Raw genomic sequence first — 22798 nt, forward strand, 5'->3', positions numbered from 1 at the left:
CTTGACAAGCCAGGAGCCAAAGAAAAACAACAATGAAGTCATTACAGTTTTCATGCTTATCTGAAATTAAACCTAGCTTTTCAGTTTCCCTTTGCTAATGCCTTTAAAGGTTTCTCAATTGATCTATTTCTTTCTACGTGATAAAACTGCTAACCCATTGCAGGAAGTCTATGTGCTGAGAATGTTTAAATTCCATGTCAGGGGAGTTTCTTGAGGTCCTCCAGTAGGTGGACTAATGCATATTACACCTCTTGATAGGATCAACCAGGTGAGCACATCTAGTATCGTAAGAGGAACATCTGACCTGCATGTTTAATCAGCTGTCTTCAAATACTTGGGAGAGGAATTAGGCTAGTTTTCAGTGGTTACAAGGGGCAAAAAACCCTAGGATCAACTGGTATAATTAAGACAGAAACAGATTTCTGGTCCATATAAGGGAGAACTTTTGACTGCAGTTTATTAAATATTCTACAGGAGTTCCCGTCGTGGCTCAGTGGTTAACGAATCCGACTAGGAGCCATGAGGTTGCGGGTTCAATCCCTGGCCTTGCTCAATGGGTTAAGGATCTGGCGCTGCTGTGAGCTGTGGTGTAGGTCGCAGACGTGGCTCGGATCCCACATTGCTGTGGCTCTGCCGTAGGCCAGCAGCTACAGCTCTGATTAGACCCCTAGCCTGGGAGTCTCCATATGCTGTGGGTGCAGCCACAGAAAAGACAAAAAAAAAAAAAAAAAAAAGATAAATATTCTACAATGCATAGTACATACTCAGTAATGACTAGCTGAGTGAAAACTAAAACACAAACAAAAATACAGATTATCAATCCTTGCGTTTTCATAAGCCTCTTTAGAAACACACAGATGTTTGTGGTTGGAAAACCAGATGAAGCAGTTACGAACAAGGATGACTGGTTCCTCTACTCTCTTTGCAACCTTTTTACATTTTCTGAGTGAAGTTGGACCCCTCTCTTCCATTTAAAACCTGGAATCATCCCTTACCTTATATTTTCAAGGTGAAATCATGATAAAGATTATGAAAAAAAGTTCATGGACAGATTTAGAAATGGCTGAATCATAACTTCTGGTCAATTGTCTGGAGGTATGGCACTTGCACTAAGTATCTGCCAAATTAAAAGTGAATTTCAAATGTATAAACATTTTATCTATATGGTTATCTGACTCACCAAGTGTAATGAAAAATCCCTGATTGTGATGAGAATTAGTGATGCAGATAAATGAAGAGCTAAGGAACAGACTGAATAGATGATGGGTGAGATGGTGGGAAATGCTGAAGGCACTGTTGCAAAAGGCAGGGGGACAGACGGATGGGTTCATGGATGATGCAACATCCAAAAAAGCACAGCTATTGATAAGTGAAACAAACGTGACCCTGAGATCACTGCTGTTGTGGTCTGGGTGCATGAGTTTGAAAAAGAATTTTCCAGATTCATAGGAGGTTGAAAAGAAAGAAGAGTTTATTGAGATAAGAGACACTGCTATCGCAGTGGGACAATTTCCTGACAATTAGGGAGAGCCAATTCTGAGTGTGGGGTCATGTCTATTTTTATAGCCCAGGGAGAGGAGAAGTCTTAAGATACACCTGCTGACCTGCTGATTGGCTGGGGAAAGAGGTGTTTTATGATATACTTGCTGGTAGGTTAGGGGCATATAATCCTGTATATGGGCAGGAAGAGGACTAGGGGCACATACCTTTCCCAGCAGCGGGTAGGAAGGAGTAAGACAGGTTTCTCAAGGTGGGGAGGAGCATTACATTGAGACTAGTAGGGCAATGATAAAGGTCTAATAATTCTTGTTTTGGCCAGAGGCTTTGAGCTCTACCTCCTTGAAGAATCCTTGAAGTCCCACAATTACTGGAGCAATAATGAGCTCACTGAATATTCGAAGCCACTATAAATGCTTGTTTTGAAGAAAATAATGGAAATCTCTGGGACTAATTCCATAGATGAGGAGGAGATTCAGAAGCACATTTCAAAGTTACAGTAGCATGTGATCTCTTAGATTCTTTTAAAACACTGTTGTGACTCACTTGCTGATGAAGTCATTGAACTCTGCTGACCATAGCTCAGGCTGCCTCAGTTTGGGGGGTGGATTCCTGGAAAAACAAGATACAAGGTTGGATTATGTGTACTGGTTAGTTAGGATAAAATTAAGAGGCAGAGCCAGAGAGACTAATGCATCACTGCATTCAGATTCTTCCAGGTATAATCAAGCATTATCATCATTTTCCAAGTCAAAGACAGATAATTAATCATTCTTTATATGGAATGACAGGTTCCTTGTTTCTCTGAAAGCACTTAATACATGACCCATTTTTCTCTAACTGGTAATTTTTTTCTTTGAAAGAATCTTTGTGCTTTGAACTGAGAGCCCTAGAGGAAAACATAAATACTTAGCTGAAGAGAAACAATGGCTCCTGTAAGTAATAGTAAAGATTTTTTACTTTGAGTCCTACAGAAGCCTGTGAGGACCATTCAGGATATATATATACGGAGGTGACCTGGAAGGAGAACTGTTCAGAATATGGAGGAAACTGCAATAGAGAGGGGCCTTCAGAGCAGAATGCATTTATGACTTGTTCTGCTGTTTCTGCATAGATGGTCAGAAACAAGGTTACAAAAGCAAGGAACTGGAAAATATGATCAGCAATAAAGCTTCAAATGCCACTTAGAAGATTCTGTTATTAATTCCTTTCATTTTCAGCTAAACGAATCTTTTCTTTTTTTGGTATGTTCATGAGTACAAAGGAACATCATTTAAAAATGAGGCTGATCTGACTGTAATCAAGCCACACTGATCAACCATGATCGGTGAATTTTCTGAGTATTGCTTTATGTGAATTCTAACAGTTCTCTGTTTTCATTAGTGTCATGGAAATACTCTGTCTTCAGCTCTGCGTTACTCTTAAATAGCTTATAATGAAATTAATGTACAGTCTGTACAGGGTCATTAAAGAAAAGTACAGCTACTCATCTACCCTATATCACTCCTAAAGCTACTTTTACAATCCTTAGGGCTATTTGGAGACTGTTGATTTGCACATTAAAAGAAGCAATTCTTTCCTCCAACAAGCTTGCTTTGCTGTCTGTTCTGAAAATTTCCCTTCCAAGAGACCTGTTGGCTTGCTTGGAGTATAACAAGGTTTTGATGATTTTAGAACATTCAGAACTAGGTAGCTTTTCATATCCCTATTTCTTTCTTTCTTTGGGCTGCACCCATGGCATATGTAAGTTCCCAGGCTAGGGTTTGAATCAGGGCTGCACCTGCTGGACTATACCACAGCAACACCCAGATCCGAGCTGTGTCCGGGACCTACACCACAGCTCACAGCAACACTGGATCCTTAACCCACTGAGCGAGGCTAGGGATTGAACCTGCATCCTCATGCATACTAGTCGGGTTCATTACCACTGAGCCATAATAGGAACCCCTCAGATGCCCCCTTTTTTCCTACTTATTTCTATAGTCAGTATTCTTAGAGATATCCTGATAGAAGTAAGAATAACCAAGATGATGCAGTATCCACAGGTACCTTGCTCATAGATACCATATATATCAGCAGTAGCATCCGTCTCCATGTGGCATCATCACCAAGGATTACAACACTAAGCTAACTACGGTCATTTAAATCCTCATTTAAATGGTTCAGAAAGAATAGTGCTGCATCTTACATACTGAATGACAACAGAAGTTAGGATACACAGATTTGTTTGTTTCCCTCAAATGTAATTAAATTTCTTGGACTTGGTATAGAGCAGGTTTTCTGCCTTTTTTTTTTTTTTTTTTTAGTAATCTTATTTCCTCACTTACCAATAAGCAGTATATTTTACAAACAGTAAGACCCGAGAGAGACACTGAAATTGTTACATATAAGATGATATATGCATCTCTAATGTACTGTAATTCAGAACAAATAGATAGGATAGAAAACTCCAAATAAAGTTAAAAACAAATTCAAGGAGTTCCTACTGTGGTGCAATGGGATCAGGGGTGGCATCTGCATTAAACCTGGGATGCAGGTTTGACCCTGGCCTGGCACAGTGGGTTAAAGATCCCCGGCATTGCTAAAGCGACGGCATAGGTCACAACTGTGGCTCAGATCTGATCCCTGGCCTGGAACTCCACATGCCCGTAGGGCAGCCAAAAAATAAAAAAAACAAAAAACAAAAAACCAAATTCAAATGCTTTGGTGCTATACTAATTTAACCACATGACAAAATTCCAAATAGATCTATTTGGAAATGAGTATGTCATACTGGCGTTGTTTCTTTAGGACTAGAACCACCCCCTGCCAGGGCTTTGTACATGTGATTCAATGTTCTATAGGCATTGGGACCACAAAATTTATTTAATGGAAATGTGGTAAAAAACTGTAACATACCTTACCTTTCTGCCCTTGACCCCTGTCACCACAGGCCCTCGGTGTGTTTCATTAAAATTAAGGTACTGGGCAAAATCCTTAAAGTCTTCAAAAGACAACAGATTTATAATAAAAATAGGCAGTCTTTTTAGGTATGATATATTTCTGAAATATCTAGGAACTAACTAAAACATATATAAAAAAGTGTTTTATTAGTGATAAGAAAAGCAGGGGAAAGTCTGTCAATATACACATTGAAGGGGAGGGGGTCTGAGTAGGAAAATGCTTTTCCGGCTCCGAAGAGATTTTTCTTCTAAGTTTAGCATTTTATATTAATATATTCAGAACACTAACATATTCTATTTATTTATTTATTTATTTTTAATGGCAGCCCCAAGGCATATGAACGTTCCCGGGCCAGGGAATGAATTCAAGCTGCAGCTGTGGCAACAATGGGTCCTTTAAGCTACTGAGCTGGGCTGGGGATTGAACGATTGCCTCTGCAGTGACCCAAGCCTCTGTAGTGGGATTCGTAATCCACTTGGCCACAGCAGGAACTCAGAACACTGACATGTTTTAAATTATTATTATTTTATCAATACATTTTATTTATTTATTTATTTGTTTGTTTGTTTGCTTTTTAGGGCCGCACCCGTGGCAAATGGAGGCCTACACCAGAGCCACAGCAACATGGGAACTGAGCAGCATCTGCGACCTATACCACAGCTCACGGCAACACCAGATCCCCAACCCACTGAGCAAGGCCAGGGATCAAACCCGCAACCTCATGGTTCCTAGTCAGATTTGTTTCTTCTGTGCCACGATGGGAACTCCATATTATTTTACCATTAAATTTTATTTATAACTTTCTTAAAACTATTATTTTAAAGTTCTAAGCAAAGGGAAGTCTTAGCAAATAGTAAAAAAATTACCAGATTGATAAAGTGAAATGGGACACATCTCTGGGGCACTGACTGTGGGCCAGGAGCCTCAGTGATAAATTTGGGAGGGGATAGAGTGGAAGGGAGACCAATTCGCAAGAAATACAAGGGATAGAGGAACGAGCACCATAAGGATACACTCAACAAAACCTAGGTTGTCAAAAACTCCACAGAGCAAATGACCCAGTTTTTTTTTTTTTCAATAACAGTTTGCAAGGGAAATAAAAAAGAGGGAGGGAAAAGCAATAGATAAAGGAAAATAAAGAGACATTCAGCCAAAAGAAAAAGTTGGGGAAAAATCAATAAGAAATTTTTAATATATAATATATATTAAACATTATATGTATATATATTTTTTTCACCTTTTAGATAAATGCCTGCGTTCTTTTTTTGCCTCCTTCTATCCACCCCCAAAAAAGAGTGGCAGGAGCTGCTGTTTTCTGGGATCAAATCCTTGCCAAAGAAAAAAGACGTATGAGTATCAAGAGAAAGCTCTTTTACTTAGACCAGGGAAATGAGACTATAGGTCAAAGAGGGTCTCAGAAGAAGCATGATGATATTCCAGGCCACTCTGCTCCCAACCTGCTGAAATATATCTGGGTATTTCTGTAAGGAGCATGACCAGCATTCGGTGGCTGCAGGAAGAAAGGTGGACTGTAGGTACCCCAGGGTGGGAGCCTTCTGACCTGGGTATTTTGAAGAGTGCTCTCATGGGATGCAGGTCGGCGAGTGGAGGATCTCCATCTCCTAGCTCAATAGCTGTGATCCCCAGGGACCACGTATCACATCTGGCATCATAAGTGGTATCTAACTGCTGTTCACATGCAATCACCTAGTAGAAAATGCGGGAAAAAAATGAAGTTTGTGACTTTAACAAAGCACACAGCAAAATGCTTAGAACAATGTGTAAGTGTTCAAACAGGTTTGAGAACTCTGAGCAAAGGTAGTAACGCAGGGGAGTAAAAGCTCAAAGTATAATTAGTAGTGGCAGTTTTATTCTGAGAAGAGAATATCTTAGCAGGATTACAAATATAAGGGAAGAAGCCTATGAACAAAATATTTTTGAAAATGCAAAACAGAAATGGGAATGAAACAGTGTCCCTAATGGGAAAGGATGGGATCAAACAGAGCTAACACTTGTGCAATGATAGTCACTTGATAAACATTTGAGAGGTTTTTGGAATCATTCATCTTGGCAAATATAAAGAACATGTCTTTAACAAATAAAAAGAAAAGGAGGCAAAGAAAAACAAGCTTAAGAGCAGTCTAATTAAATGGCCTTGATCTTTTCTGACAACTAGAAGGCAGGAATGACAAGCTTGGAGAAATACAGAAAAATAAGAGAAAAATACACTGGATAAAAAAACATTGATAAGACTTTATCAGCAGCTTATCTGAGAGCACACTAAATAGTAAAGCTACAATCAGGTTTTTCTTTTTTTTTCTTTTTTTTTTTTTTTTTTTGTCTTTTTAGCTATTTCTTGGGCCGCTCCCATGGCATATGGAGGTTCCCAGGCTAGGGGTCGAATCGTAGCTGTAGCCTCCGGCCTACACCAGAGCCACAGCAACGCGGGATCCGAGGCATGTCTGCAACCTACACCACAGCTCACAGCAACGCCGGATTGTTAACCCACTGAGCAAGGGCAGGGATCGAACCCACAACCTCATGGTTCCTAGTTGGATTTGTTAACCACTGCGCCACGACGGAAACTCCAAACAATCAGGTTTTGAAAAATTATGAGAGACAAGAAAAAAAAGTTGGAATCTTTTTTGCAATATTATTAAATAGTCGAATTATATAGAAGAATTATTACAAGGTCACTATACAATTTATTTCTAAATATGTACTATAAATACAGATGGACTGCAAATAATAAAAAATCAGTAATAACAAAAAGAAAATTCAACTTTACATTTTAAAACTATTTTTTACTTTAAAGAAATTTTATATTTTGTGAATGCCAACTCACAAGACAAATAAAAAATAATTTGGGGATGATGGCAGGTTAGAGTTTTAACTACAGCACCACGAAATGATATGCAAAGTGAAAGAAACTTAAGGTTCTATCAGGAACATTATTTCATCTTTCACTTAACATCTGGCTTATTAACATATTAAAAAAAATCCCTGTGTTGGCACAGCGAAGACTAGTTAGTAACATCTACACACATGCCATCCAGGAAGGGTGACACCTTCATAGGCAGATCTTCATTCACATCTGACACTAACAGCAATAACAGAAGGCAGTTTAAGTAGAAACATATGGGTATGATTAAAAATAAAAGGAAGGCAATAACAAACACAACATGTAGGACAAGATTACAATAGGGAAAGGGTCAGAAGATGGGACAGAGGAAAAGCATAGAGGCAAATGGATGCTAGTGGTGACACCCTGGTTCTGGGTTGGGTGGTGAGTTCATGGGCAAATAAACAAGAAGGTCATGAACCAATACAATTCTAAGTCCCGGAAGGCCAATAATCAACACATAAATAAATAAATTATGTGTGTACATATATATGGACAGAGAGAAAAGAAACAGAATATAGTTTCCCAATTTAGAGTCCGTATGCTGGTGATGTCAATGTCATCTTACACAGCATTCTCAACTCTTCCTACCAAAGTGTTTTTATTGTCACAGAAGAGTGAACTGCTGAAATCAGAGCACAGCCTAAAACACTGGGAGCAACACAAGAGTCCCAACTTTTATGTCAACAATTCATGGAACGAATATTCATAGAAGTTTTATTCATGACAGCCAAAAGGTGAAGACAACCCAAATGTGTAATGTCCAGTGATGGGTAAATAAAATGTGGTGTATGTACACACACACACACACACACACACACACACACACACACACACAGGGTGGAATATTATTCAACCATCAAAAGGAGTGAAGTAGGAGTTCCTATTGTTAAGGATCCAACATAGTATCCACGAGGATGCTGGTTCAATCCTTGGCCTCGGAGTTCCCATTGTGGCTCAGTGGTTAATGAATCCGACTAGGAACCATGAGGTTGTGGGTTCGATCCCTGGCCTTGCTCAGTGGGTTAAGGATCCGATGTTGCCATGAAATGCAGTGTAGGTTGCAGACGCAGCTCAGATCCTGTGATGCTGTGGCTCTGGCACAGGCCGGTAGCTACAGCTCTGATTCAACCCCTAGCCTGGGAACCTCCATATGCCATGGGAGCAGCCCAAGAAATGGCAAAAAGACAAAAAAAAAAAAAAATTCTTTGGCCTCACTCAGTGGGTTAAGGATCTGGCATTGCCACAAGCTGTGGTATAGGTTGAAGATGTGGCTCAGATCTGGTGTTGCTGTGGCTATGATATAGGCCTGCAGCTCTGATTCTACTCCTGGCCTGGGAACTTTCATATGCCACAGGTGCAGTCATAAAAAATTTTAAAAAAGGATTGAGCATTGACATATGTTACTACATGGATGGGCATTAAGAGAAAGAAGCTGGACAGGACTCAAAGGCCACATACTGTGTGATTCCATTTATACAAAATGTCCAGAACAGGCAAACAGACAGAAAGAAAGCAGATTAGCGGTTGCCTAGTGTAACAGAATTTGAGAGCTGGAGCGTGACTGTTAATGAGTATAGGGTTTCCTTCAGGGAGAGTAAAAATGTTCTGAAATCAGATCGTGATGATGGTTGTACAACCCTTCAAAGATACACTAAAAAATCATTAAACTTTATGTTAAACGAGTAAATTATACAGTATGTGAATTCCCTCTCAAAAAAACTGTTAAAATATATTCATATGAACTTTCCATTTTATTGTATAATATAACTTTATCTACCTGAGTATGAAAATAGTATTTTCCACACCACATTTGTTTGTTTTTTTCCCCTTCGTAAAATTCCTATTTCAGGATAACTCATTATTTTACAGCTTCGTACCTGTGCTCCAGGAAAATCATAACCTCATAGCTGGGGTGAACCATGCCCCAATTTGCCCTTGACATTCCCGGTTTATGCTTGCTTTCCTAGAGTCATTATAAATAGTCATTTTCCAAAGTGTCCTGGCTTACACAGTAAGTTACATGGTCAACTACCATAGTCACTGCTTCCTCCACCCCCTTTGAGAAGGATGGCTTTATATAAGCAACAAATGCTACCTCTGATCTACAACTGAATTGAAAAAAAAGTCAAATCAAGAATTTTGCTTTTCAATTGATAATTGCCTTGAACAAGCTTGCCTGTGACATCTTAAAACACTAAAATAATTCTATGCCATTAATTATCAAGACTATTACATTTGTTTACCTTATTTTCTAATTCTTAGAAATTTAACACATAGCTGGTATATATGTGATACCTTCATTAACTAGATAGCTGGTTATTCAAAATATATTCTTCAACAATTCTGGATAAGTGGAATTTATTGAAATAGTGCCAACTATTCACAAGTTGGAAAATGCTTATTACAGAGCCATGAATACAACATACACAAAATCTTGAACACATATTTACATGAAAAAGTTTGAAAAGATGCAGTGACCCTTTCTCTTTTATATAATATCTGTTGGTTTGCTGAGCAGGAAAGCACTTTCAAACACTGTTTGTGCTACTGTAGGCTTATTAATAACAAATAATGACTTCTCAGTAAAATGACTGTCAATTTTAGTTATTAACTCATTTACTACTTTGGTAATTAAATTTAGATATATCATAACAGTTCCTTTCATGCATAGATTAATTCTAAGATCTACTAATCAAAATTGCTTTTACTAGTGAACTTGAAATATGTAAATAAATAAAATAAAATGGCTTTGCCACTAAAATTAACATATAAGCTAACTATTAACTGCAATCATGTAGTTATTATATATCATAGCATTTATTACACTAATTATTAACATATGTGACTAAGATGCAAAGTTTGCTTTTTGTGTATTTTTTGCTTTTTAGGGCCACACCCTCAGCATATAGAAGTTCCTGGGCTAAGGTGAGAAACAAAGCTGCAGCTGCTGGCCTATGCCACAGCCATAACAACATGGGATCTGAGCCGCATCTGTGCCACAGCTCATAGCAATGCTGGATCCCCGACCCACTGAGTGAAGCCAGGGATCAAACCTACATCCTCAAGGATACTAGTCAGATTGGTTTCCTCTGCGCCACAATGGGAGCTCCCCACAATGTTTGGTATTATAGCTAAATTTTATTAATTTCTCATTTTTAAGATTTTTTCATAAGCTTTTGAAACACTAGTAATATATCAGAACAAACTGAAGAAACACTCATTTGAGAATCTCTATTCAATTTTGTTTTTGCTTATATGACTGTACTCTCTACCTTTTATTCTAAGATGTTCTCCCTGTTCAAAAGTTTTTGAATCCATTGGAATTGTTTAAAGTTTCTTAATGTAACTTTTCCTTCCTCCATATTTTACATTACCTTTAAATTTTAGCTTTTTTTTCTAAGTAGTAATTGGATTAGTATCAAAATAGAAACAGTACACCAGGACTTAACGCTCAAACAAATTTAATTCTAAGATTTTGCAATATTAATGTAATATTTGAATTCCTTCTCCTCTCTTCACTCCCTAGAAAGTTATAGGTAAATAGCAGAGCTTTTCCCAAAGGTTGCAGAGAGAGCTTTCAAACATAAGTGTTCTTTACTGATACACATAATTAAAAGGATTAAAGGCATTAACAGTGACTGTGGAGAAAAGATGTGACTCTAGAAAACATTTTTCCTCAACTATTCCAGCAGTTTCTCAACACATTTCCAAAGATGACAGTGAAAAGAATCTTAAGTGAACATGGCCCTAAGCAGAGCGACTCAATATGAGAACTTATTAAATACATAGGTTAACAGACCAGAATCTGATCTTAAACAAAGCTGGGAGTTTTTATTATTTCTATCCAAGTTAAAAACAGAATCTAAATATCAAAAACAAAAATATAGTTTAAGCAATTAAAAGTATATTTAATGAAAAACTAAGGTATATCACAGAGAACTACATTCAATATCTTATAATAACCTATAATGAAAAAAATATACATATGAATCACTTTGAGGTACACCAGAAACTAACACAACATTGTAAATCAACTATACATCAATTTAAAAAAAGATCTAAAAAACGATAATACAGGTACTATATTTATTGAAAAAAAAAGTGTATAAGTGGACCTGCAGCTCAAACCTGTGTTGTTCAACGGTAGCTTCTCTTCACCTCATCTGACTCAGTCATTTAATCCTTCATTTATTCATATACTCATTCACAGCCCATTTGTTATCTCTCATGTCCCTTCTCACACATGCAAGTATCTCACAGAACAACAACACAACCGGAGTTCCTGTCGTGGCTCAGTGGAAATGAATCTGACTAGGAACCATGAGGTTGTGGGTTCAACCCCTGGCCTCACTCAGTGGGTTAAGGATCTGGCGTTGCCATGAGCTGTGGTGTAGGTCGCAGACGTCGGCTTGGATCTGGCGTTGCTGTGGCTGTGATGTAGGCCGGCAGCTATAGCTCTTATTAGATCCCTAGCCTGGGAACCTCCACAAGCTGTGGGTGCAGCCCTCAAAAAAAAAAAAAAAAAAAAAAAAAAAAAAAAAAAAGAGAGAGAGAGACAAAAGACAAAAAAAGAAAAAAAAGAAAAACAACACAACTGACCTCTTTTTCTAGTACATTCCAAAACACATATGGAGATAGAATACACATGAAAAGGAAACTCAGAAAGGATCAAATATTATATTTGTCTCCCTCAAAACTCTATCTGACCTCAGGAGCCATCCAAACGGTGTTCCTACGGATGTATTCCGACGGTGCCAAGTGCTGGTGAGCTGTGCAGACACACCTGGAAGGAAGAGATGAAGCTTACTTCTGGCATTCATCACTCAGGTACGGAGATTCCAATTGCTTACAAACTCATAAAATTCTGTTCCCTTACAGCTGCCAATGGACTTGAATTTCATCTTAAAGTATCCTAGCTCAGGATGTCTGCATAGCCAAGAGACCCAGGGATCCTCCTATCTTCTATTTCTCAATAACCTATCCAGGCCTAAAGTCCCATTTCAAGTTTAGTCTCCCCCATCCTCACTTAATCTGCTCCTGATTATACTAACCTCTATATCTTTGGACCATCTAGGTTTTAAATGATTTGTCTGCATTGCATATTCTGGCATGTAGTTGTGATTTGAATGGCAGGCTACCTCTGCTTCCTCTTCCCTCTGCCTACCAGTGGATTTGAAAGTGTTTTATGTGGTGGTGTGCACACAGCAGGGGACTTGTGAAGGTGAACAAAATTAATTTCCCATCTATCGACTGGGGGCAAATCACACCTGATCAGAAGTTTTCATTGAACTGCATCTATTTAAAAATACCAACACCATCAAGAGACTCAGTTCTTTTCTTTAGAGAGAGGACAAACAGAAGGATTATAATGAAGAGGTATAACCAGTCATGTCATCCCATGATTTTCACCTAGTTGGACATGATCATAACTGACTCTTAAGAAAAATCGGGAGTACAGTCTCTCTCCTCACTTTTCACACCTTTGCTCCTCTGGCTGCACAGTGCTGCTCCCCCTGACCTGCTCTGGACTTGATGGATCATCCCCAAAACACAGACTTTAACTTCCGGACATCTTGCTTTGAAAAGTTCCTCCTGGGTGTCACATTTGTTTTAGGCTCTGGCCATTTTTCCTAGAATCCGTGTAGAACAAAGGCACTAATTGAGGTTTAAAACTGGATATATTTGATTCCTCCAAGATGATAGTTGACCTTTGTCATGAAATTCAAAGGCCATATTCAGCCAAAGGGGCCTTTCACCAGTAGAAACATACTTAAGCAGAGGGCTGGTGGTATGTTTTAGTTCCACATTAATTTAGGCCCTCAAGAACCTCCCCCACCAATGTATTAATCTTGTCCCAATGGAATCTTCATATATGGCCTTCAAATTTTGCTTTTAAAAAAGTTTATTATGGAGTTCCTGTCATGGTTCAGTGGTTAACGAATCCGACTAGGAATGATGAGGTTGTGGGTTCGATCCCTGGCCTTGCTCAGTGGGTTAAGGATCCATCGTTGCTGTGAGCTGTGGTGTAGGTGGCAGATGCAGCTCAGATCCCACGTTGCTGTGGCTCTGGCGTAGGCGGGCGGCTACAGCTCCGATTCGACCCCTAGCCTGGAAATCTCCATATGTTGTGGGAGCAGCCCAAGAAATGGCAAAAAGACAAAAAAAAAAAAAAAAAAAAAAAAAAAGTTTATTATTTGACAGAAAAAATATCCTTACTAAATCATTTTTTGATTAAAAGGACAATATCTAATCTGATTAAAGTTTCTCCCTTGAATATTTTCTAACAGATGATCTGAAGAAAAGGAATAAACACTTACTATGCATTTCTCCAAAATCCATCCTCTACCTCTATCTCTACACCAGGTATTTTACCTTTCAGAAAAATTAATGTAAACCTTTTTCTATTAATTTAAAGGCAGGAATGATTAAGCTTGGATTTTATGCTAGTATCAGAGCACAGTAATTTTTTACTTAAATAGGAGAAATAAATGGATTTTAAAAGAAATTAAAAAGTTATTATTAGTATACTAAAATTTATTCTCAGGATATCTATTTATGAAAAAATTAAAAATATATTTGACCCTCAATGAACATTTTTCTTCCAATTTCATAAAGGTAGTTTTTTTTTTTTTTTTTTTGTCTTTTTGGCATTTCTTGGGCTGCTCCCGCGGCATATGGAGGTTCCCAGGTTAGGGGTCTAATCGGAGCTGTAGCCACCAGCCTATGCCAGAGCCACAGCAACGCGGGATCCGATCCGAGCCTCGCCTGCAACCTACACCACAGCTCACGGCAACGCCGGATCGTTAACCCACTGAGCAAGGGCAGGGATCGAACCCGCAACCTCATGGTTCCTAGTCGGATTCGTTAACCACTGTGCCACGACGGGAACTCCTCATAAAGGTAGTTTTAAGAATTCAAATGTCATTTAAGAGAAATGTAAAGGTGGAGTTCCCTGGTGGCCATCAGTTAAAGATTTGGTGTTGTCACTGCTGTGGCACAGGTTTGATCCCTTCTCGGAAAACTTCCACATGCTGCAGGCACCATCAAAAAAAAAAAAAGGGAAGTGCAAAAGAGGCAGGAAAAAACCACAAGTGAGTAAAACATCCAAAGTTTTGCTCCTGGCAGGAAAATGACATTTTAGACTAATCATGAGATACTTTTTTTAACTATGAGATACTTTTTTTCCTCTTTCTAGAGATAAAGAAAAGATGATGTCACTAGAATTGGCATTTTTCAGTAAACAGGTCCTAGTGTCTGAATTTATAGATCTGGATGGCAGAAAAGGACTGTCCCTCCACACTACACAAGCAAATATACAGGGAAAGATGCTGAGAAAAGTTTCTTAGGGTGTAGCCTGTGACCCAAGATAGACCATTTAGACTACTTAGAAACGTGAAGTGCAGACACTCAGGGAGGGAGGTGACTAGAGTGAGTCACCACTGTCAGGGCTGATTAGTCCAGGTGATGCTGCCCTAGCAGTCCAGGGATGCCACAGCTCTTTTCTTAAGAGGCCCGACTGCCCTTGACTTTGTAGGCCTCTCAGTATTATTTTCAGTATCATTGCCAAAGTTGGTCAAAATTTAGTTTCTACTGCCTACAATAAAGGAACCCTGACTAATACAAGAAAATGATGATTTTCACATAAAGGAGCAAATTAACAAGGGTAATGGTCAATAGTGAGTTTACAAAGCCTCAGTCATTAGGTTTTATATTAATATGATATATTACACTTCTCTAAATTAATGTGAATTAAGAGTTTTCTTTCTTTCTTTTTTTTTTTTTTTTCATTTGTCTTTTTTAGGGCTGCACCCACAGCATATGGAGGCTAGGGGTTGAATCAGAGCTGCAGCTGCCGGCCTACACCACAGCCACAGCAACGCCGGATCCTTAACCCACTGAGCGAGGTCAGGGATCAAATCCGCAACCTCATGGATTAGTTTCCGCTGCGCCACGATGGGAACTCCTAAATCAAGAATTTTCTAAGGCAAATGTTTGGCATCCAAACTCTTGGATTACACATCCCAAAGAATGAGAAACTTCTAAGCAAGCATGCTGGATCTAGATATAGACTATTTTCTGTATATTCCTGGTATAATATATACATTATGAAACATATAAAAAGGTAATTTTAAAGAATATTAAAATAACTATTATGTATATTTCATAATTAGTTATTGATAATTCTGTACCACAATGATAAATAGTATAATGAATTACAATGCTAGCAGAATTTCATATACGTAGTGTCTTCTGGAATCTGGCAGAAAAACTGTTTACACCTGGTTCCTGTAAGTGGTAGGGAAACGAAAAAAATCAGCTCAGAATGTGAAGATGGAAAAAGTCTCAAGATAAGTGAGAAAGGAAAAATGTAAGTAGGTAAAATAAGAAACCCTTGAGTGTGAGAATACTGGAGGATGATCATGTTAAAAATAGGACACAGGAGTTCCCGTCGTGGCGCAGTGGTTAACGAATCCGACTAGGAACCATGAGGTTGCGGGTTCGATCCCTGCCCTTGCTCAGTGGGTTAACGATCCGGCGTTGCCGTGAGCTGTGGTGTAGGTTGCAGACGCGGCTCGGATCCCGCATTGCTGTGGCTCTGGCGTAGGCCGGTGGCTACAGCTCCGATTGGACCCCTAGCCTGGGAACCTCCATATGCCGCGGGAGCGGCCCAAGAAATAGCAACAACAACAACAACAACAACAAAAGACAAAAAGGCAAAAAAAAAAAAAAAAAATAGGACACACACCTAACGATGAAAGGGTGACAAAAGGTCTTCACCGAATCATGTTTGTTGAATGCTTCTGCAATGACCATTAAACCTCGAGATCATTTTACCAACACAACCAACTCTTTCAGAGGTAGGAGGCAACTTAACGGTCATAACATTTAATGTGGTCATTTTCAGGTTAGTAAATTTCAGCTGGATAGAAAAATGAGTTTCCTGAGGACAAGTGGCATTTTTACTTAATATAAAGTCTCAGAAGAAAATTAGCTAAGAAGGTAGAAAAATGCAAAATTCTATTAAAATGACTGACAAAAATTACTCTAAAAGGCAACAGGAATCCCAATTATGAGTTCAGAAGCCCTAGGCATTAAAGAAGATTAGGAAAACCATCTTGTCCAGAGAGGAACTAATGGAATAAGTCACCAGAGTAAACAGTTACATAAGCATCTCAAAGGAGAAGATGCCAAAGGTGGAAAATTCCAGGCACAAAGTTGGGATAGAGAAAGGATACTGAAAGAAATAAGAGGTCAACAAGAGCTCAGGGTTGAACAGACAACAGGCTATAAGAGAGAGCAAAAATCCTTTCAAAGTCACAGGAACATTAAGGGATTATGTTAATTCTTCAGCACTCTGCTTTGATTACACTACTGGGAAAATATCAACTCCTTCCAATAAGGCTTCCTGGGCTGTTTGATGGCTGCCCAGCAACTCTGTCCCCTATGGAATAAGTCCTTTTTCCAGGGAGATAAATGTGCAGACTTTATACTTGTGGTCAAGAGGACTAAGGGTCTTAGGGAGTCAGAAGAAATATCAGATATGTGGTTTCCAAGGTGGTTCAAATAGACCAGATGACTTCAGGGAACATGACTTGCTATAAACATAGGACAAAGCGCTTGACATCTCAAGAGGGCAAAGGGAAGAGCATGGGTTTTCTGATGTTCTTAAAAGCAAAATACTGCAGGCATTAGAAGTAAAATCATAAAACTATAGAATTTTTCAATAATCAGGAGGCTATAAGATTTATTATATCACCTAATATCCTCATTCTGTGGGTGAGATTAAGTCAGTGTAATGACTGATTTTCTGTGTCAATAAGACTGGGCTATCGTGCCAAGATATTGGGTTGAATGTTCTTCTGGATATTTCTGGGAAGGTGGTTTGGGGGTGAGAATTAACATTTGAATTAACATTTAAATCAGTGGACCTTGAACTGTGTGAGGACACTGAGGAAAGCCAGCAGTCTGACCCAGAAGAACTGGAACCAGAACCTGACCATGCTGGCAGAGCCTGATCTTGGACTTGCACCTCCAGAACTATGAGAAAAAAAATTCCTATGGTTTATTAAAAAAAAAAAAAAATCAGTGGCCTTTGGGTTAAACAGATTATCCTCCATAATGTTAGTGGGCTCCATCCAATGAGTAGGAACACATTAACAGAACAAAGACTGACCTCCGCTGGACAAGTTCTGCCAGCAGATGGCCTCTGAACCCAACCTGCAGCTCTTCCAAGGGTCTCCAGCCTGCCAACCCACAGTCAGACTTTGGAGTCACTAAGCCTCCATAGTCACATGAGCCATTTTCCTAAAATAAATTCCTCTCCCTATATATACATGCACATCCTGTTTCTTCTATGTCTCTGGAGAAATTTAATACAGATTTTAGTACTGAGAACAGATCTAGAGGCGCAGAATCTGAAAGATGAGTTTTCTGAATTGGTTCTGGGGTTTCTAAAATTGATTCTGAAATTTGATTTGGTTAAAAGACATTAATAGCTTTATTTCCAGGAGTAAAGAGAGAACTAATAGCTCATGGCATGGCGTGGCAACAGCAATACACAAAACATCACCATTGATCATTTGTAATTAAACACTTACAAGAGGCACAGTTCAGGGTGACTATGTATAAGATATCTTTGAACAGTTTTGTCAAACGAACGAGTATACTGAGATTGGAAGGTTGCTTCTGATATTGTTGGACAAAGTGAGGAAAGAAAAGGATGAGCTCAGGGATTCAAATTACCAGCTCAAGGTGCTGTAGGAATGACCTGAAAGCTTCTGTGTCTGCCCTGAAAGATCCCCTTTCTCTCTTGCAGCTATAGTGCTGAAACTGCTGAAAACCAAACCCAGAATATCATCCTGCAAGTGGTTGAATTACAATGCGAAATGAATTTTCAATCTCACAGGGTGTCTGCCATTAAACTGAGGGCATTGATTGGGAAGGAATGGATCCCCAAAACTGGAATGTGGATACATGGGAAAATCCTGTGGAAGCTGGAGGCTTTGAACCCCTAAATTCTGGTGAATCTTCTCTACCAGTGGAAGTAGCCGCTTTAACCCCATCTGAAGAGATTAACCTTGCATTTGCCCAAGATTAACCTTGCATTTGCCCAAGGAAACTGTAAGGACCTCCTCTGATGCAGCTATCTTACAAGACATGGATAACTTTCAGGACCCACCTAACCACCTTTCTTTGCTTTGAAACCTGTATCAGACTCACATCCCAGCAGAACCCTAAAGGTGAGGTACAAAGGTACAAAGGACTACTTGAATTTTCAAATTTAAACAGAAGGAAATTCATAGAATATGTGTGGGAATGGATAATAAGGGTGTGGGATGATCGCTGAAGGAGTATAAACCCGAAAACGGCTAGTTACTGATTTGAGCCTACTAAGCAGACACTTTGCTTCTGACATTGCATCTAACAGTTTGTCTGGTTGACTGGCTCAGACATGGATCAAAAAGTGGCCTCCCATTATCATGATCCGTCATAAGTGACTAGACATAGTTCTCAGCACAACACAGCAGGATCTCATTGCTAATCTATTCCAAAGGCAATAGTTTGCATCCATTAACCCCAAGCTCCATAACCACCCCACTCCCTCCCCATCCCCCTTGGCAACCACAAGTCTTTTCTCCAAGTCCATAATCTTTTCTGTGGAAAGGTTCACTTGTGCCATATACTAGATTCCAGATAGAAGTGATATCATATGGTATTTGCCTTTCTCTTTCTGACTTACCTCACTCAGGATGAGAGTCTCTAGTTCCACCCATGTTGCTGTAAATGGCATTGTCATTCTTTTTTATGGCTGAGTAGTATTCCATTGTGTATATATAACACATCTTCCTAATCCAATCATCTATTGATGGACATTTGGGTTGTTTCCATGTCTTGGCTATTGTGAATAGTGCTGCAATGAACATGTAGGTGCATGTATCTCTTTTAAGGAGAGTTTTGTCTGGATAGATGCCCAAGAGTGGAATTGTTGGGTCACATGGTAGTTCTATATTTAGTATTCTAATGTATCTCCATACTGTTTTCCACAGTGGTTGTATCAGCTTACATTTCCACCAACAGTGCAGGAGGGTTCCCTTTTCTCCACACCCCTGCCAGCAGTTGTTATTTGTGGACTTACTGATGATGGCCATTCTGACTGGTGTGAGGTGGTATCTCATGGTAGTTCTGATTTGCATTTCTCTAATAATCAGGGATGTTGAGCATTGTTTCATGCGCTTGTTGGCCATCTGTATATCTTCCTTGGAGAAATATCTATTTAGGTCTTTTGCCCATTTTTCAATTGGATCGTTGGCTTTTTTGCTGTTGAGTTGTATAAGTTGTTTATATATTCTAGAGATTAAGCCCTTGTCAGTTGCTTCATTTGAAACTATTTTCTCCCATTCTGCAAGCTGTCTTTTTGTTTTCTTTTGGTTTCCTTTGCTGTGCAAAAGCTTGTCAGTTTGATTAGGTCCCATTGGTTTGGTTTTGCTCTTATTTCTGTTTCTTTGGGAGACTGACCTGAGAAAACATTCATAGGGTTGATGTCAGAGAATGTTTTGCCTATGTTCTCTTCCAGGAGTTTGACGGTGTCTTGTGTTATATTTAAGTCTTTCAGCCACTTTGAGTTGACGTTCATGCATGGTGTGAGGGTGTGTTCTAGTTTCATTAATTTGCATGCAGCTGTCCAGGTTTCCCAGCAATAGTTACTAAAAAGACTGTCTTTTTCCCATTTTATGTTCTTGCCTCCCTTGCCAAAGATTAATTGACTATAAGTGGGTTTATTTCTGGATTCTCTATTCTGTTCCATTGGTCTGTATGTCTGTTTTGGCACCAGTACCACACTGTCTTGATGACTGTGGCTTTGTGATATTGCCTGAAGTCTGGGAGAATTACGCCTCTTGCTTGGTTTTTGTTCCTCAGGATTTCTCTGGCAATTCTGGGTCTTTTGTGGTTCCATATAAATTTTTCGATTGTTTGTTGTAGTTCTGTGAAAAATGTCATGGGTAATTTGATAGGGATTGCATTGAATCTGTAGATTGCTTTGGGTAGTATGGCCATTTTTACAATATTAATTTTTCCAACCCAGGAGCATGGAATATCTTTCCATTTCTTTATATATTCTTTAATTTCCTTGATTAATGTTTTATAGTTCTCAGCACATAAGTCCTTTACCTCCTTGGTCAGGTGTATTCCCAGGTATTTGATTTTTGAGGTGCAATTTTAAAAGGTATTGTGTTTTTGTATTCCTTTTCTAATATTTCATTGTTAGTATACAGAAATGTGACTGATTTCTGAATGTTAATCTTATATCCAGCTACTTTGCTCAATTTGTTGATCAGTTTGAGTAGTTTTTGGGTTGAGTCCTTAGGGTTTTCTATGTATAGTATCATGTCATCTGCATACAGTGACAGTTTTACCTCTTCTCTTCCTATTTGGATGCCTTTTATTTCTTTTATTTGTCTAATTGCTGCAGCTAGACTTCCAGTACTATGTTGAATAGCAGTGGTGAGAGTGGGCATCCCTGTCTTGTTCCGGATTTGAGTGATAAGGCTTTCAGTTTTTCCCCATTGAGGATTATATTTGCTGTGGGTTTGTCATAAACGGCTTTGATTATGTTAAGGTATGTTCTTACCACTTTGGTAAGAGTTTTTATCATGAATGGATGTTGGACTTTGTATATACATGTATGTGTAACTGGGCTACCATGCTGTACAGTAGAAAAAAAACTGTATTGGGGAAATAACATTAAAAAAATTTTTTTAAGTGGCCTCAAGTAAATAAACTGGAAATGCCAGAACTGCACTGGTTTACTCTTGAGGAAGGTATGTAAAGGCTTAGGAAGACTATAATGATAAGAGAGTTCTTGTCATTTAAGACTGACTCACCCAACACAGAAGGACAGAGGACCTACCTTCAGGACAACTGTAAGAAGTAAGTTTTTGAGGGCAGCCCTCATGCTTTAAGAGCTCTGTTATCATTCCTCTCTGCAGGCTAGAACCTATAAGGGCAACTGCTGTCCCTGAGTTGGAAAACCTAAATGCAGTGGGAATAAAGGATCACAGCCGCAGGGGCCCAGGGGCAGCAGAGTCAAAGCAGTAACCGGAACAGTCTGAGTTACAAAGACCTTTGGTGTTGCCCAGTTGATCTTGGTATTCCTGAAAAAGAAAGACTGGAAGCCTACATTTCTTACTTGATCTGTATGAGCAAAAGAGTTCTAAGTTGGGTGAACAAAAGTCTAACCTGAATCAAAAAACAGACTGTCATGGCCACCTCAATCAATTCTGAGACTTGAGCTAGTTTATAGACCTGGAACTGCCTGAACAAAGGGGAAGCTGGCCCCCTGAGGAAGGTCTCGAACTCACTGCCAACAACTTATACTGTTAATCTTTCTCACAGCATTCCCCAAAGGGGCTCATAGCCCTTAACCAGGGGGAAAGGGTGCACTGGGAAAAGGAAATAATCAGGCTTTCCTGGGATTACTGGACACTAAATCTGAACTGACACTAATTCCAGTAGACCTCAAATGTCACTGTGTTCCACCAGAGTAGGGACTTATCAGAGGTCAAATGAGCAATGGAGCTGTAGCTCAGGTCCATCTCAGAGTGGGCTCAGGCTTTCATTTTCCCATTGTTAATTTAGGAGATTGAAATAAATCAATGATCCTTTATTACTCTTGGGTCACAACTACTTAGTGAGTTTCATGAAAGCTTTATACTTTCTCATCAGGAAATTCACAGTCAGAGAACAATTTGCATCTAAAGAATAGCAAGAATCTTCTGACATTTCTGGACTCAATATACCAGAGGACATTCAAGGTTGTCTCCAGCCTTAACATTCAGTGCATCTATAAGGCAACACAGGGAGCTGATTTTATGCAACCATCACTCCTGTCAATCCTAATGCGATCTCCCTTGAAAACCTGTCACCTCTCCAATCCACCTGGCACTAGATCTTTCCCTTCTTTAATACTCAGCCCATACTTTGTAATGGGGACAGTGTAGATCAAGAGGACACTGTTTGCTGGGCTCTCTTTGATTTAAATATATGAACTGTGCACTTGTGCTGGCCATCTGTGTCATCTGATTCTGCATGAGTTTGTACGTGTGTATACATGTATAGCACTGGATCTTGGTTATGGAAAGTTAAGTATAAATGAAACTCATTTATGGTACACTGCTTTTTCGTCTTATTTTTTTTTTCCCCCCATGGACGTCTCCCATTGTCCTGCCTCCTGCCCCAGCATAAAATTCCTCTACTTGTTTGAAGCTCTTCAGGAACTAAAACTTTAGGTCAGCAAACTAAGATTACTTAGTGCTAATCTGAAACATTTTGTTTACAATAAGAAAAAAACTGAGACGGTGAAGAGGTGATCCTTAAAAAAATAGAATGAAAGTCCTCTTTGGTTCTTCTAAAGCAATCACATTCTGGAAAGGCAGAATTGGTTACTTTTATTAA

The 22798-nt window shown here is 39.1% G+C and overlaps 1 protein-coding gene across 1 annotated transcript in view; it reads right to left on the bottom strand.

Annotated features, from left to right (window-relative positions):
• MYO3A (myosin IIIA) overlaps positions 1–22798 on the bottom strand; it is a 231457-nt gene that overhangs the window by 155390 nt on the left and 53269 nt on the right. The window contains 4 exon segments of the mRNA XM_021064905.1: positions 2044–2109; positions 6002–6147; positions 12053–12069; positions 12072–12128. Coding sequence (XP_020920564.1) covers positions 2044–2109; positions 6002–6147; positions 12053–12069; positions 12072–12128 — 286 coding nt within the window.

Source organism: Sus scrofa, chromosome 10 (assembly GCF_000003025.6).
Source record: "Sus scrofa isolate TJ Tabasco breed Duroc chromosome 10, Sscrofa11.1, whole genome shotgun sequence".
Classification (NCBI taxonomy): Eukaryota; Metazoa; Chordata; class Mammalia; order Artiodactyla; family Suidae; genus Sus; species Sus scrofa.